General features: G+C 36.0%; 1 protein-coding gene across 8 annotated transcripts in view; it reads right to left on the bottom strand.

Annotated features, from left to right (window-relative positions):
- RHOT1 (ras homolog family member T1) overlaps window positions 1-17,596 on the bottom strand; it is a 56,722-nt gene that overhangs the window by 12,612 nt on the left and 26,514 nt on the right. For 5 of the 8 annotated variants that reach the window (XM_046675286.1, XM_046675280.1, XM_046675283.1 and 2 more), the window contains exons 9-19: window positions 13,362-13,460; window positions 12,719-12,827; window positions 11,851-11,971; window positions 9,367-9,451; window positions 8,845-8,990; window positions 7,731-7,831; window positions 6,166-6,296; window positions 5,404-5,487; window positions 3,542-3,661; window positions 2,083-2,285; window positions 941-1,036 (exon numbers count right to left, since the gene is read on the bottom strand). In XM_046675286.1, the coding sequence (XP_046531242.1) occupies window positions 941-1,036; window positions 2,083-2,285; window positions 3,542-3,661; window positions 5,404-5,487; window positions 6,166-6,296; window positions 7,731-7,831; window positions 8,845-8,990; window positions 9,367-9,451; window positions 11,851-11,971; window positions 12,719-12,827; window positions 13,362-13,460 (1,295 nt within the window). The remainder of the gene's footprint in view (window positions 1-940; window positions 1,037-2,082; window positions 2,286-3,541; window positions 3,662-5,403; window positions 5,488-6,165; window positions 6,297-7,730; window positions 7,832-8,844; window positions 8,991-9,366; window positions 9,452-11,850; window positions 11,972-12,718; window positions 12,828-13,361; window positions 13,461-17,596) is intronic. The other 3 variants (XM_046675281.1, XM_046675284.1, XM_046675287.1) reach the window with 1 other exon arrangement.

Raw genomic sequence — 17,596 nt, 5'->3', positions numbered from 1 at the left:
TTTAGGGAGGCTTTCTGACTCCTTTCTGGTTGAGCGGAGTTGCACTAAGTTGGTACAGGCACACGGGCAACCCACTTCACCTCCACCCTAACAAACAAAGTAGGGGTCTCCAATGACTGCTCAGTGGTCAGAACCACTCAGACATACAAAGCCATCACACCACCCCTGAAGGGGTACTGGCGCAGAACCCATTCAGAAGAGCGCCACCTGATGAATCAATGCCATCACTTCCTGTAACACCTGAACATTTTTTAGAGGCTTCTCAGTCAAAGGACTGGCCCAATCTGACTTGGCTTAGCTTGTGAGATCTGATGAGACCACAGCGCACAGTGGCACGGTTGTGGAGATTAGCAGCATCCCAATAATGCCTAATCCCAACATGAAGAAAAACAAGAATTAATTTTTTAAAAATACTCTTATTGGCTTAAGACATTCCTTTTTAAAACTTGACTTGTGATGATGAACATTTCACTGCTACTAAATCACTGCCAGCTGTCATACTGGAATCCATCTGCTATTTTATAAATTGAATCTGACTCTTCAACATACACAGGCTCCACCCACCAAAAAGGAGGGATGCAAAGTATGCTTAGCAACAGGGAGATGCTTCATGAGAAGTCGTTTGGGATTAACCATATAAACAAGTGTTCATGTATGTACATTTATTATATACACACACACACATACACACACACAAATTGCAGTAAAATGTTTTAAAGATGCAGATCTAAAAACACTGCTGCAGTTATTTACAAGATCAAAATAGTGCACTTACATAGTAAAAATAGACACCATAATATACAGTTAGGCAGTAAGCCTGACCAAGCAGTGCGTTTCTGGATAGTTACTAAATGTTAATTATGGCAAGAAAGGAGATTTGGTCATCTATAAGAAAACGTCAGCAAAATCCCACAGAAGCCATAAAGAAAAAGTAACTTACAAAGCAGTTTTTAGAAAGACCCAGATTTTTCTCAAATTCTCTATTCTATCAGTGTGGCCCATGTCTCGGGAGAGTCTGTCTCTGTATTGATCCTCTCTGTAGATAACATACATGAGAGTTTTAAAGCAACAGTAAAACATAAATCAGGTTTTGCTTATCTTATAGTAACAGGAATGACCTGTCTTCCGATACAAACAATTTCAAGAGTGTGCTGCATTTTTTAAGAAATATTAGTTAATGGAATAGCAGTCAAGTTAACCCTGATTTGAAAAATCTGTACAAATTAACAGCTTTCTGAAAAACCTGTCAGTTTACAGCAATGTGTGATTATTACCCTAATTTATACTGTAATTTTCATAAGAAAAATAATTTAGAGACTAATATAATAATAAATAAACTATAAAGTTCTGAGAAACGCACTGCCTGAAAAACTACCTTGTTACAAAACAGAATTTATACAAACACAGTACTCGAGGAGAACGCCATTAAGAAGCATGCAATTTTAAGGCAGTTAGTAAATCAGGAAGATGGCCACAGTTACGTGCTTGTGCATATGCATGTATAGATATACAATAAATGTACATAAAAGTTGTGGCTCAAAACACAATGTAAAACATTTATATAGTGAGAATTCCAATTACGACTGCTTTTTACAGCGCTTAAAGACAGTTTATCCTAAACTCAAACATACCAATAATCTAAACATAAATTCCTAAAAGATTTTAGAATCCCTCATATACTCAAGATCAATTAATCAACAGGAAAATATAAAAGTGAACTTTTTTTCATATGGAACGCCTTGTAAGCACAAAGCAACATGATGCTAACCCCATTTTATTGAAATGAGACTATCTTTTTTAACGTTGAATGGGAGGCTGAGTTTTACTGTACTATCCTATTAAGATAGTTACAGCCTCATCAAAAATATATAAATATTATCAGAAGCACTGTTTATATAACTTTATTATGGCACCCAAACCAAACTTGCAGTTACTCATAAATTTGTACCTTCTCATTACAAAGTGTCTTTCTGTTGCTGAACAACTTCTATGTGACATAGAGTCCACCCGCATGGCTAAGAATGGCATGCAATGTTATTATGAACCATGCAACATGAAAATGACGGCAGAGTAAGTACTTACGGGTACATGGCCATTGTTGTCAATTTAACAAAGATATCTTTACTGGGTGCATCAGCAGTATTGCAAGTAAAGGCTTGTGGTGGAGGCATTTTGTGTTTCCTGCAGAAATCAGCAGGTGAAATACTATATTCTTGTTTAACTTCATGCAGGTCTGACTTTGCAGCTATGATTAAGCAAGGTATTCTGCTGTCCATAAAGTGTTGCTATGGAATAAAAAATGAAACAACAATCTGATAAGTTCAAAAATGACTAAATTTAATTAAATGTGCACTAAACATTTTCTCTAGATAGGCAAAGCATCAACAACTTCAAAGAGAAAGTAAACTAAGAGGCAAAGACTGGAAGAGGTCCAGGTCAGTCTCCTAAGACCAGGACCACTTTTCTAATGCTGGTAACAATACAAACCTATGATAATTCTTCAGATTACTAGAATTTGAAAAAAAATGTGTTTTTATAACAAAGACAATATTTTGAAATAAAAAGAAATCCACTTAAACTTCTCTATCCTAAAGCACACTATTTTCATACTACCTCCAGTCTTCAAGTACATGCATTTATATATATATATATACTTATATAGTTGTAGTCATGCTCGACACTACCATTTAAAAATATAATACTGACTCTTTCATGTTTTCAGAATTCCAATCATTACTTTTAGGGGGTACAGCTCAGTGGTAGAGCATTTGACTGCAAAATCATTACTTTTAATTGCTGGCTAATATTCCACTGGATTATTTTATCTTAATTTGGTAAATCATCCTCCTATTCTTACACATTTGGATTATTTCCAGTTTTTTGCTATTAAAAATAATGCTAGATGGGCTGGCCCAGCAGTGTAGCAGTTAAGTCTGCACACTCTACTTTGTCAGCCTGGGGTTTGCCAGTTCAGATCCCGGGCACAGACCTACGCACCGCTTATCAAGCCATGCTGTGGCAAGCATCCCACATGAAAAATAAAGGAAGATAGGCAGAGATGTTAGCTCAGGGCTAATCCTCCTCAAAAAACAAACAAAAAATGCTAGAATAAATTCCTTTGTACATATAATTTTTTTACTCCTATTGAATCTTGTTGATAATCTCAAAGTGACTGATAAATTTTCAAGCCTCTAGTTTCTTCCCTTGCTCTGGCTATTATTATTCTTGGTGTAACTGGCAATGTATAATCCATGAACATTCGTAACAGCCAAGAAGACCTTCCATTAATGCAGAGGTTCTTAACCAGGAATGTACATGAGAGTCACATGTGGAAAAAAATGCTTTTAAAAATACAGACGCCTGGGACTCTACCCTCCCAGAATGAAACTAGAACCTTCAGGGACAGGACACAGATGCACCTACTTTTAAAAAGTTCCACAAGTGATAGTCTTGCATTTCCCTGGTTAGAAAACACCACATTACAATTCCATTAAACTCCATATAAAGTTAAACTTAGTTATAGACCAAAAGAGCAACAAACCTTAAAAATCCTGGCACAGTATTCAAAGGATTTGGGGTTACTGACGTCATATACCAGGCACACAACATCACAAATGATCTCAGCCTCAGTTAAAAATTCCGATTCTGAGATATCATGCAACTTGTGCAAAGAAAAAGATAATGAGAAACATAAGTATCATAACATTGATGTATAATTAAAGTCATGATGTTTTATCATTGCTTAACTTGACTTCCTAATAAAAAATACTAGTTAAGTATAACTTTTCAGACCATTTTGAAAAGTGAGAAGTGTAGATAAACAAGTAGCTTCTGATTTTTTGGATTAAAAATGGTGATTAAGGGCCAGCCCGGTGGGCTAGTGGTTACGTCCAGCACGTTCCACTTCAGCAGCCTGGGTTCGGTTCCCAGGTGTGCACCTACATCACTCTGTTAGCTGGCAGCTCACATAGTAAAAAACAGTGGAAAACTGACACGGATGTTAGCTCAGGGAGAATGTTCCTGAGCAAAAAAGAAAGGTGATTAAGGTTCTACAGAAGCTAACATTTAGTGAGTGACTAAAGTGCTGGGCAGGCCCCTTACATGCATTCTCTACAATCTAAAGGTGAGATGGTAGGCTAAAGAGATTAAGTCAACTGCCTAAGATAACACATCTAATAGGTCATCAGACGAAAACCGGAACTCAGATATGATTCCAAGTCTATTTTCTTTCTACCACACCATCTCTTCTCCCATCAATCAGAAACACAAAGCAAAGGATTCTTTATACGAAGGTCATTCTGTTTTACTTCACTGCCTACTCTTTTTCAATGTTTATTATAAAACCTCTAATGAAATATCCCATCTATGATATGCTAATGATCCAACAAGAGTAAAATTCAGTACTGAGTTATATAAGACAGCGCATCCTTGTTGAAGAGAACAAAGGGGAAGTGTAGAGTCAGAAGTGACTCAATATATTCCAAAAAGAACACTATTACAGCATGGATATTCAGAGACATGAAAGACATCAATTTATAAAGAATGTATACAGAGTAAGAATAAAAAGAGGAAAACTAACAGTCAGCAATATTTACTCAGTATTCAATAAGTAGAATTATACTTATAGGAGAAGACTGGGAGATAAACAAGGTTTAATTAGAAACTAACAAAGAACTTTAATCATAAAGAGTGAACTAAGTATAAAATTCAACGTGATCATCTGTCCGGCAGAAAAAACTATTTCCAAAAAGAAAGCGAATAAACTTCTCCTAGTAGCTATTATTTGTTAGGAATTTCTCATATTAGCTAACCTAATAAGAAATAGACTCAGAGAGACTAAGCTACTTGCCTGAGGTCACACAGCTCATCAACGGTGGACCACGTTCAAACTAAAATCTGACTGAATCCAAGAAGAATATATGATCTCTTTCTATTGTATTTCATAGTATCTTTTCAGGCATACCCTTCTTTCATTCATTTTTTACGCTAACATTTCTTAACTATACTCCTCCCTGCTAAATAGATAAAACTCGATTCAGATTATAGATAAATTACCAAGCACCGGCACTAAGGTTTCATATTAATTTCTAGTCAACAGTAAAGGACATCATTTATTTAAATAAAAGTAGAAGAAAGAGTAAAGAGGAGTTAATTTTTTTTCTTTCTTATTGTGGTATAACATAATTAAGCACACAAATAGGAATTTTTACACATATCTATAGCTGTGTAATCACCACACAAATCAAGGGAATTAAATTAATTCCAATGAATAAACCACTGAAAAAAAAAATCACACAAAAGTTACACATACAGCCATTAAACTAAACCCAACTGTGTTTTCAAAGAGTCACTTGAAAGTGTACCTAATAATTAATAACTTTTATATGCCAGAGATTTTCTTACCAACAAGTATTTCTCTTGTCCATATACATAAACAGTGTTAATCGCATAGTAGGACTTATGATCATCACGAATTTTCTTCTGCCTCTGAAAACAACCAGAAATCTCAATATTTACAGTAAGAAATTACAGTAACTAGTTTTCATCAACACACATACTCTGCATGTATTTGTGGGTGTGTTATAAATAAAGGGGCATTCATCTCTACACTATGTATTATTTATCAGTACAAAGGGGATATTGATTTTATGTTTCTAAGTTCTTAAAGTCTAAGACAAAAGACACATTTGTTCTGCACAAAGTGGAAGCTGCAGCTGAAGAGGACTATATCCTTGAAAGCACGTACTCCAGAGCCACCTGCTGGCAGTTCTCATTATACTATAATTTGGTCTGATATGAGACTCATCTGGAAATATGTCAATCTCCCTACTCAAGGCAGCACTCAGAATTAGTATTCAATTTGAAATATTTACTGTACATTTACTTCATGCCAAGAAATGAGATAGATGCTTTCACGTATGTATTCATTTAATCCCCATCTGAACGCTGGTTAAAAAAGAAAGACAAACGATAGCTAACATCAGTGAGGCAAAGATAAAGCCAGTTCAACGGGATTATTGTTACACTTGAGATTGTACTTTACTAATATACAGAGGTCACTGAGTTCTAGTAAGCATCTAAAAAGGTGAACGACTATGAGAAAACTATGTAAACTCATGACTATAAAAACTTGTTGGATAAGGTTTATTTTCTGAGAACTCTCACCGATAAGTTTCTTCCAAGAAGAGCCTGAAGAACTCCACTTTTCCCACAGTTTTTCACCCCAATTACATTACATCTGAAGACATTTCTTTGAGTCTGTTTTTTCTGAAGGTCTATCTTTTTATCTCTTGTTACTAAAAAGAAAAAGAAAACTAATTGTGTACCACTTAAACTCACTGAGCCTCCATTTCACCTTCTGCAAAGTAGGGTAGTGCTGCTTATCACATTTATTAAGTGTTTCATTGACAAACAAACATACTGTGTAACAGTCAAGCTGTACGTGAAATAAAGTACTAAATATAATACAGAAGGGCCTCACTTAGTGGAAAAGATGCATTTCGGAAAGTTGGCTCTAAAGTGAATTTCTAGTAATCAAATAATACTTATTTCATCATAAAATAAGTAGTACATTTTCCTAAGAAAAATGATGTCCTAAAAATGAATGAAAATTACAATAAATGTAGGCGACACTATAGCCCATCTATTTTGTTCCGTGATAAATCACTGTCATAACAAATTACAAACTAAAAGAAGCTATCTCAAATCTGTATTCTTGGATCAGTAAATAGGAAAGGGATAGGCACTCTGGGGTTAACCGGCCTTCCAAAGGTAACTCTGTAAAAGAGGCAGGCCAGAAAACAGTGCTGTGTCAGCAGAGCAAGGGGGCATCTCGTCCTGAAGTGAACAGCCTCCTTAAGCTGCTCCCAAAGATTCAACTACAACAAAGCTCACCAGAGGCACTATTTATGGTAGCAAAAATCTGAAAGTGATAAAACACACACAATAATCATGGCATAGTTAAATTACAGAACATCCATATGATGACACATTATTTAACATTAAAGATGTATAAAAGTACACATATTGATATAGAAAGATGTCCACGATATATCTTGTTGAGTGAAAGAACCTCACGCTGGCTAGCAATTAGTTCCTTACTCTTTGGTGCTGAATTAAATGCTGTCTGAGTTGTTAAGTAGTTTAAAAGATACTTGCTCTGTCAATTTAAGACTGGTTGTCTTCTTGCGCTGGGGCTTCCTATAAGATATGGCATTTTTTCCCACCAATTAGGATTTAAGAAACTCTTGAAACGATCAGTTCCCTAATTTGTTAATTCCATACCTATGGGTTTTCTTTAAGCGGAGCACATTGCTTGGCAAGAATTACAAGATCTGTGAAAAATTTATTAACGTGGAAAACGGTTACGAAGTCGAGAGACATACAATTAATTCAATATGAGGATCACGTTTTCATCAACATTGTTCTCAATGTTTGAAGAAAATTAAAACACAAGATAGGCTGGTAAATAAATACTTTTAATGCCCATAGCCCTCCGTGATTTTCATCAGTTGAGTACCCACAGTAAACTAGAAGTAAGACCTCTACACTTCCTTTATTGATAAACAATAAAATGAAGCATCTCAATTCAAAAGAAATTGCCAAATCATGGGGAAAACTAATAGAGTGTAGACATGGAATAATAATGAATATGAATTTATTTTCACATATGAAACTGGAATCTTAAAATATTTTTCTAATCATGAACTGAAGAGTATTCAAATACTTACCTGTAATGGCTGAAGCCTGAGACTCTTGTTCAGTCAATATTGAATAGCCCAAATAGCCCAAATACTCTAGGCACCGCTGTACATCTAAATAGGTCGTGAGCCTAGGAAAGAGTAGAGTTTAAAATGTGGAAAGTTCCTAAATGAGCATTTATAGAAAAAAAATTCCAACAGCTCAAATAATTTCACCACCAGATCCAGGTAATTTTTGTCAGACTGCTTTAATTTCCCATGCGCCCAACCATGATTTTTCCTACACTACCATTCTTAAGACAGAGAAGAAAGGGAGAAGGCAAGATGCGGGGGGATTCCTATAACTCCTCCACCTGCCCAGAAAGAGCAAGGCCACAAGATGAGCAACAAACTGCTGATAAAATCTAGAGCCGGAATATTTTCTATTCTCTGCTCCCCAGTCACAGAGTGTACTGCAAACATAGGCTAGCTGAGGACTTAATGATAATTAAGTCTGAAGAACTTTGTGAAAGGTGCAAAAATAACTCAAAGGCACTTGAAATTAGTCAGCCTTTCTTACGATTTGAAAAACTAAATCCTGGTGTTGAGAAAGTTAATCTCACTAAGGTTAAAGTAATTATGTCATCAGGTGTGACCAGAGGATTTCCTCAGCACCCAAATACAACATCAACTGTGCTGCAACTAGATTTAGACAAACCCTCCCTGAGTCTGACTAAGACTGCATTAAAAACAAACAAGCCTCAAAATAAGTCTTCAGTGTCAAGCAAAATATGCTTTCCCCATATTCTGAAGGTCTAAGAACTGTGCAACAGCAATGACGTTTCTACTTCCCTTAATCAAAAATATTAAAATTTAGCTCAGTTTTGATGTAAGACTTATTACTTAAGTCTTTGATGCAAGACTTATTCTTCTTTGGATGATGTCCCTGTACATCCTCCAAAAGCAAACACATCTCTTCCTGATAGATTTAGAGAACATCTCAAGTTCATCTTAGAGATAGCAGCAGTATTGTAAATCCTGCTTACAGGCAGTTACGACTGAAGCATTTTGTAAGATCTGGCAAACTTACAAAATGAGGAATGTGATGCACCATAATTTTAAACCAGCTGTGACTCTAGAGGAAACAGGCAAGCTCTATACTCACGTCCACTGGGAAAGGAAGCCCTGGTAGGTTATCCAGCCTCTTTCATTTGTACAAACTGTGTTATTCACATCTGGCCCCCAAGGTATGTAAGGGAAAACTTTAAACAAATCTTTAAGCTCATCAGGTGACAAAGCACAGTCTCTATCCTGAAAATACACAAGGAAATATACAAAGTGTCTAGATTATCTAAGAGAATAATCCCAAACACAAGAGCCCACCAAGTTTAGTAAAGCTATGCTTGTAAAAACTAATGACTGAAAAGAAATTTTACACTTTGATAAAAATTCCTTACCTGTGTATAAAAAAATGTACACAAGAGTCTATCAGAAACTAGACTTTTCCTTCTTGAGAAAGCAATAAAAGTAAATAAATAAAAGAAAGTATGTTTGCTAATTTAATTAAGAGAGTTTGGGTAATTTGGGCTATGTCTCATAAGCACCCCATAGCAAAGGGAACAGAGTTAAATCATTCACAGAAAAATATTTTATCATATATCGTGGAAAACTGCAGCTAAAAGCTTACCAAATCATGCTTGTCAAAGGTGCTTTGGAGAAACAAATATGCATGATGATTTAATTCAGTAGTGCAATCAGGAGGTATTTTTAGCCTGTTGATGAAAAAAATTTAAGAGTAAAATAAAGCATTAATCAAATATTAAAATTTAATTTAAGAAATGAATACAAAATTGCAACAAGTCTTTTTGTGGGATGACATCCTTTACAAAATATCTTTGCTGGAGCCATTTAGACTTTCCCAGGGAAAGTCACTGGAGTGGTATGGCGATCCTCAGAAGAGGCATCATAATGGTCATTTCGAGCTGACATATAAAGTTTTTCTAAATATCTGAAGGGCAGGTTGAAAAAAAATTTACAAATAATACTGATTAAACTTTAATGGGTTTGTTCTTCCTATAAACAAGTTCTAAGTCATAATTATGAGCTTTGTACAATGTCAACACTGCAATGAGTTGAAAATAATGTGAAGAGATGTTATTTCTGCCTAAGTTGACCTTTTTGACTCACCCTAAATTCAGTTCAATGAACATTTATCAAATGCATGAGCTAGGTATTAGGGACACAAAAACAAGACAGGCTCCCTATCTCTAAGGAACCACACACAAGTGGGAGACGAACCACACACAGATAACCTCACTATCGCAACAGAATGAGGTGAGTGTTGAGTACGCATAAGCTAAGGATGCTGGGGGGCTTTCCATGAAAGGGAACATCCCTGGCCTGGGGATGGAACCGTGTGAGTGCTGCTGAGAGAGACTGTCACCTGAATTGAGACTAGAAGAATAAAAGGCATTAATTAGGTTGGGGGCAGAGGGAAGGAGAGAGTGAAAATACCATGGGCAAAAGCCTAGAGTGAGAAACAACATATGACTGGTGGACTATAAATAATTTAGTATTTACTAGAATGAAGGCAAGGAGCGAGCATGAGGAGAGCAGATCATGAATGACCTCACAGACCACGTAAGAAGCTTGCACCCGGAGCCAGCCCCAGTGGTCTAGTGGTTAAGTCTGGCGTGCTCCACTTCAGCAGCCCAGGCTCGATTCCTGGGTGTGGACCTACAACCACTCATCTGTGGCTGCGGCCCACATACCAAAAGAGTAAGATTGGCAGCAGATGTTAGCTCAGGGCGAAGCCTCCTAACCCAAAACAAAAAGAAGGTTGGGCTTTATCTTGCCTTGAAGGGAAGTAACATGGCCAAATCTGTATTTATATATCTATTAATCCAGCAGCAGTGTGAAGGACAGAGGCAGAGTTTAATAAGAAGGCTAGAGAGATTCAAGTGGTGGCTCTAAAGGGCTATTTTGCAGAAAATTAAAGGCAGAGAGCATAAAGAAATTGAAAGAGATGTTAGTGAAGTTACAAAGCTGTAAGAGATGGAGGTTCCTCACTGTCATACTTAAGCAAGTGATAAGCAACCTCCTGTACAATTTATCTACTCATATAAATGGCACAAAAAAGAAAACTCGACGAAAAGGTCCCAGGACAAATTCATTCATTCAATATATATTTATTGAAAAATCTGGGAAATTACTTGAGCCAGGATTTAATAACTTTGACAAGAGAAGTTTTAACTTAGAACTGATTAATGGACCAGGAATCCAACCAGAAAGAACTCTCCTTCCTCAATGATGGGGAAGGAAAAAAACAAGTCTTTTTGATCCTTTACATAGATATGAGGGGTGCTTTGCTAAAATAAAAAGGGACAACATGAAGATAATGTGCTACTGAAAAAGTGAAGAAAGGCTGAAGACTCAAAGGCCAGATCTCGGGAAGTCACGTCCCTGAAAAGCCCACTTTCCTGGGGTACAGGAGAGGCATCCTACAGCAAGGCGGCCTTCTATTTTAGGGCGATACTGGGTCCATTTTTAAACAAAGAAAACTTAAACACAGAATTATCTAAAGGAAAATAACCATAAAGAGACTGGTTGTTGCGGAAAAATACTTATTTCATCCTGACCTAAGAACAGTCTTTAAAAGTTAGGGAGGAAAAGGACTAATGAAAGGAAAAGAAAAACGCTAACCAATATATTTCTGATCTCTTGACTCTAAAAGCCAGTTTGTCTAGCATCTTTTATCTCCCTCCTCAATAAAGTGAATTTAAAAAGATACTTGTATTTGCCACGAGAAGAACAAGAAAAGTTTGAGCCATCCTATAAATCAGTGGCTCTCAGCTGGGAATGATTTCACTCCTGAGGGAACATTTGGCAATTTCTAGAGATAATTAGACATTTTCGGCTGACATAACTGGGGGAGGAGGTGTTACTGGCATCTAAGGATGTGCTAAATATCCTATAATGCGTGGGACAGACTCTACAACAAAGAATTATCCAGTCCAAATTGTCAATAGTGCCAAGGTTGAGAAACCCTGCTAGAAACCTCTCTATAAATCTAATTTATTCCTGAGTAGCTCAAAGCCTACCCAACTATGTGCTAAACAAAACTTAAAAATACTTGGCAAGTGAAATCAATTAGAAAGCCAAAGGTACATACAAGGGGAATAAATATTCAGGTGTCAAGTCCAGATCATCATCATAACCAAATCGCCGAAGCACAGTCCAAGTAGTTTCGTGTCTCCCTCTCTGGATAAAAAGCGTGTGTAAAAAAAGAAAACCTGAAATAAAACAAATTAGTAAATACAGTTGATGTGGAAAAGGGTACAGAGTCACATGGGAGATAAGCACGTAAGCTAATGGTAAGAGCTAGGTTCACGGACACAGGCACACTAGCTCTGCATACTGAAGATCAAATCAAAACAAAGTTCACAAGTGTCTCAATGAAACAGAGCTGCTTTCAGAACCATTTCACATATACACCCAGGGCAGCAAGAGACAGCACTACATGAAAGGGCCAAAAACACATCTCAAGGAATCAACACACCAACAGTCACAAAGTTATACAATACCAAGTAAAACCACTTTATAGATCTCTGTGCAGAATGGAAAATTCTGGTGTTCAATTCCACCTCTTATTTCACCGTGGCTCTATAATGTATTCTACAGGGAACATTCTGTACTTGGTAAATTTGACTGGTAGACAAAATGTCTTCCCTAAAAATAATTTCTATTTAAAGAAGGCTTATGAAAATGAAGAATTTTAAGATAAATTTGTTCGCTCCAGAAATCTTTCCCTCAGATGGACCTCTGCATTCCTGAGATCCAACCAATTTCCTTATCTGGAATTTATGCTGGCAGTCAGGACAATCATCCCCACCGATGGCCTCTCTCTTCCAACTCTTAAATATCCAAGTTGGATTTATACTACCATTCCCTTAAAGTATAAATAATGCTCTAGAGACCTTCACCTTCTGTCAAATTTTGAAAATATTAAGTTCAAAGGGGGAAAAACACCCTTCACCTACCTTTCAGTGTCAATCCACTATCAGCCACACCATCACTTATGTGTTTTCTGACTACATTCTTGACATCTTCCAGAGCTTGAGGAGCTAATGGAGTGTTGAAACAAATTCTCTAGCAAAAACCATAAAAATAAATTTAAAATCAAATCAGCATTAAAGCCACAAATAATATAAAACATTAATCTACAAAACAACATTAAACGAAAGAGTTGCAACCAAAAGAAACAAATTCTAAATTAGGATAGTGCCCGCTGTGTCTTACTTGAGTAAAACATGGCACACAGAGAAGGAAAGAAACTTTTCCTATCCACTCCTTGGAGTTTCTAAAACAAAGAGCTCTTTGTGTAGCTAGGTTACACAAAAGCAAGAAAGAAAAATAATTCAGAGTTCAGACTTCAAGTCATCCTTAATACACCCACCGTGCACCATGAAATGACACTCTCAGAGTCCCCTCAATTCCTATGGGTAAGAGAGTTTCATACACTAGGTAAAAACTTAAATAGCTTGATGTGAAAGATAGTTTTACACAAAAGAGACACGTTTATCAATGTCATTGTTTAAGCTAATAAATTTTTTATAGCTTTTCTCAGCCAAAAAAAAAAAAAAAACCCAAGATTTGCAAACATCTGAAAATGAAGAGGGCTACCTGAAAGAAGTTGAGTTCAGCATCATTGAGAGTACCATCATTATCTTGATCAGATATTTTAAATATACGAGTAAGGGCTTTTATACAGGCTGGTTTCATCTATAAATCATTAAGAAAAGAAACAACTGTTTTAATTAAAATTGTTGGGATTTTTAAATATGATTTTCCTAAGTAATGCTAAAGATAGTTCTGATCATTTTTACTGTCAAATACGTAACATCCAATACAACCCACATGAAAAGTGAACTAAGGCAAAGACATTTACTTTTATACTCAACTCTTTTTAAGTAAATGAGGCAATATTTACTTGGACCAATATTTGGAATGGTCATACTCCCCTCATGACCATGAATCCTCCAAGAATGGGCAAAAGAGAAGTTCATCTTTAGAGAAGATTCGTTCATCCAGTCATATAAAGAAGAAATATTTATTTATTTAAGCCCTCCTTCATTCCATAAAGAATTGGAGCTGACTTATAAAACGACTAAGGACTTTGCTTCCCAACTTCTGATTTTTTAAAAACATTTCAGCTCTCTTGAGGTATAATCAACTGCTGATTTTTGATCATCAATCTTCTGGTACCAGAATGGGACTAAATGTTTTGATCTGTCACTTGTGTATGTGTGTATGTCAAAGTTGGGATATGAAACGTGCTTATTCACAAAAAGGTGGCAAAATGGCACTGGTTGGCAAGTGTAAACGCTTTTTACTAATTTCCTATTATGAGATAAGAACTACTTACATTTAAAAAAGAACCTTGCCTTTTGTGACTCTAAAATTTTCCTAAGTAATGCTGCTGGAAATATATTTTGACAACTTCCTTAATTTTTATTTCAGGATTTATAACGGATAGAACAAATATTTGACTATTTAAAAATAAGGCCCACAGGCTTCTAACTTGCATAATTGCTATAGGATAATCACTGTCAAGAATTTTGAGAAAATAAAACTTTCAGGAAGATCTTTGAACATTGTGTACACTTGGAGGTAGATCTCTTATGGCACAACTGAAGCAGAGAAATGAGACAGCAAAGGGAGGAAATGTGCACTTATTAACTTCTTAACTTCAGTCACATGGCTATCCAGAGCAAACAGCAGTGATGAGTTTTGATCATACGGAAAAGCAATTCTTTAAAAAGTTGAAAAGGAAACTGTTATTTTCCCAAAATACACACAGATAATCCCTTCTTTTTTTGTTTTAAAGGGGTCTCCACGAGACTAATTTGATCTAGTGAGAAAAAGATAAAACCTAAGATATGAAGAGATTAGAAAGAACTGAAAAAAATAAGTCAAACATTTAGAGAGCACTGGCTAGGGCTTCCTTTACATAAAATGGTACTAAATGGTCTATAACCTATAACATCTACAATCATGGGTGATTTTTTTTAAAAATAAAGAACAGTAAGATACTGTTTCTATAAATGTGATCCTAATATTAGATAGTCAAGATTAATAAATAAAAATTACATTGTTATATTTTATTTACTTTCCTTTTAAAATCTGTTATATAAGTTAAATGTTTCAAAAAGTAGTAACATCTAGGATGGAAAAACAGAATCAAAAAGTAACTTTTTATTTTGTGCAAGTGGTTTTTGCTCACATCATAAAAAGCTGCACAAGGGCCAGCGTCAGTGGCCTAGTGGTTAAGTTCAGCACGCTCCACTTTGGCAGTTTGGGTTTGGTTCTGGAACCAAACCCAGACCTACACTGCTCTGTTAGCGGCCACGCTGTGCTGGTGGTCCATACACTAAAAAACAGAGGAAGACTGGCACAGATGTTAGCTCAGGCAAACATCTTCCTCAGCAGGGGAAAAAAAAAAAAAGCTACATTAAAAAATAATTTGAAGAAAAATAAACAACGATGCATTTTTCATTAAAGCTTGAAATGCATCAGAAGCTAAGTGTTCTAAGGTACTGGCTCAATGTGATGTTTAAATATTATGCACCTTAAAATATAACGTCAAAAAATGACTACTTTAAAAAAATTTTTTAAATTATACCTCAATAAATTATACTCAAAATTTTTTACAGTAATAATATAAACTCATTTGCATATGAGTAACCTAAACTCTCAGAGACTAACCATTATTATTACATAAAAGTTACACCTTTTTCATTCTTAGGTCAGCAGAGGACTTCATGGGTCATACAGTGTCCATCATCACTGAAAACGTATTTACAGTTCAAGCCTCAATTTTTAATATGATCTTTTTCATGATTCCACCTCAAATCTGTGTTAAAAGCTTATTATTGTTGTCTAACTAAGAGTCTGTTATTAGCTTAGACTCAAAGCTTGTACTTGTGGTAAAACAAGGTATAATCTCTAAAGTTTCAGATTCTACCTCAGGCAGGTACACCTAAGAAACAAGTAACAGATGGTGGCAGATGTTTTACCCTTATGGGATTGGGGGAGGGGCAGGCATGATAAGCAGATTAGCAGAACTAATAATAGGCCTAAAAAAAGCGGCAACTAAAGAACTGGGAACAAAGTAATAGAGGGGATTTAACGTACCGCTAGGCTAAGGCCTCAGAGGAAAATCTCTACAGTAGCAGACCATTTCCCAAATTTGCTTGATTATAAAATACAGCACCTGGTTAAATCAGAATGCAATCTGTGTTTTAACAAGTATGAACAGCGACTATTGTGAGGCAAATTTGGGAAATACTAGATTACGTTAGAAAGGAGCATTCCAATTATGGAACAGTAAACCAGGATGAAGGAAGGGTCAGATTAAGGGATAGCTCAGATTAATCACTTACAGCAGGGGTCAGCACTTTTTCTGTAAAGGGTCACACAGCACATGTTTTAGGCTTTTAGAGCCAACAGGTAAAATCACGAAGATCATGTAGGTACTTACATAGCAAGAGAGAATAAAATTTCCACCAAGTTTTTATTGATCAAATTCAAAATATAATAATAACTGAAGCATAAATTTGCTATACATGTTTACTAATGAGAAGAATGGAATTCTTCTTGGAGAGAGAACATTCTGCTAAATTGGGGTTCAAAATTAGTGTTCTTTATCACAAATATCGATTGCAAATGTTCTCCTGCCAATGCTGATCTGTAATGAGATTTTACATATTTCACCTCTGAAACCGTCTTCCTGCACAGACACATACTGCCAATCCTGACACACATCCATAAACATATAATTTTAACCAAGCACATTCATTGCTCAGAAGGTATTTACAGAATTATACGAGATTCTTTTCTTGAGTTTTGCCAGTTAGCATGTCATTACACTGCAGATTAATCAGTTCCAATTGAAGGTTAGGTGGAAGCTCCTCAACTGCATCGTCAAATGGATTATAAAATATGGAAACTTCCTTTGCACTTGCATCAAGGTCCAAAAAAAAAAATGATGGCGGAACTGTAGTTTGAGCAGAAAATATACCTCCTTCGCCAAGCAAAAATCAACTTTTTTCTTTTCTTGTTGTGGCATGACAGGTACAGCACTGATAATAAAAAATAAAATGTCACAGTACAGTGATACACATGGTACTCGAAACGCTGTCCAGTTACAACTCTGTCAGTGCACCGGCTGCACTCAGTACTTCAGCTGTGCACTTCAGCACTGAGAAGTGACGACAGCACCACACACAAGCTCGGCTGCAACTACTCATCTCTGCCTTTGTAGCGTGAAAGCAGCCAAAGACAAAGAAAGACATGAGCGCGGCTGTGTTGCAATAAAACTTTACTTACGAATGATGAAATCAGAATGTCATATAATTTTCCCACATCACAAAATATTATTCCTTTTGATTTTTTCAACCATTTAAAAATATGAAATGTATTCTTAGCTCACAGGTTATACAAAAACAGGTGACAAGCCAAATTTGGCCCATGGGTCAAAGTCTGCCAACTACTCACCTATACTATAAACTTTTCCTGAAAAAGAATCTGCAATTTTTTATTCTTAAAAACTCAATAATAAAAAGACAAACAACTCAAGAAATGGGCAAAAGACTTAAATAGACATTTCTCCAAAGAAAATATACAAATGGCCAATAAGCACATGAAAAGATATTGAACATCATTAGCCATCAGCGAAATGCAAATCAAAACAACGAGCTACCACTCACAACCACTAGGATGGCTATAACAAACCAAAAAAGAAAAAAATGGAAAATAAGTATTGGTAAAGATGTAGAGAAATTGGAACCCTCATACAGTTTGGTGGTTCCTCAATGAGTTAAACATACAATTACCATGTGACCTAGAGATTCCACTTC

The sequence above is a fragment of the Equus quagga genome, chromosome 11 (assembly GCF_021613505.1).
Source record: "Equus quagga isolate Etosha38 chromosome 11, UCLA_HA_Equagga_1.0, whole genome shotgun sequence".
In the NCBI taxonomy this organism is placed as follows: Eukaryota; Metazoa; Chordata; class Mammalia; order Perissodactyla; family Equidae; genus Equus; species Equus quagga.
The sequence above is the reverse complement of the archived record's forward strand: the minus strand, read 5'-3'. Positions and strand labels throughout refer to the sequence as shown.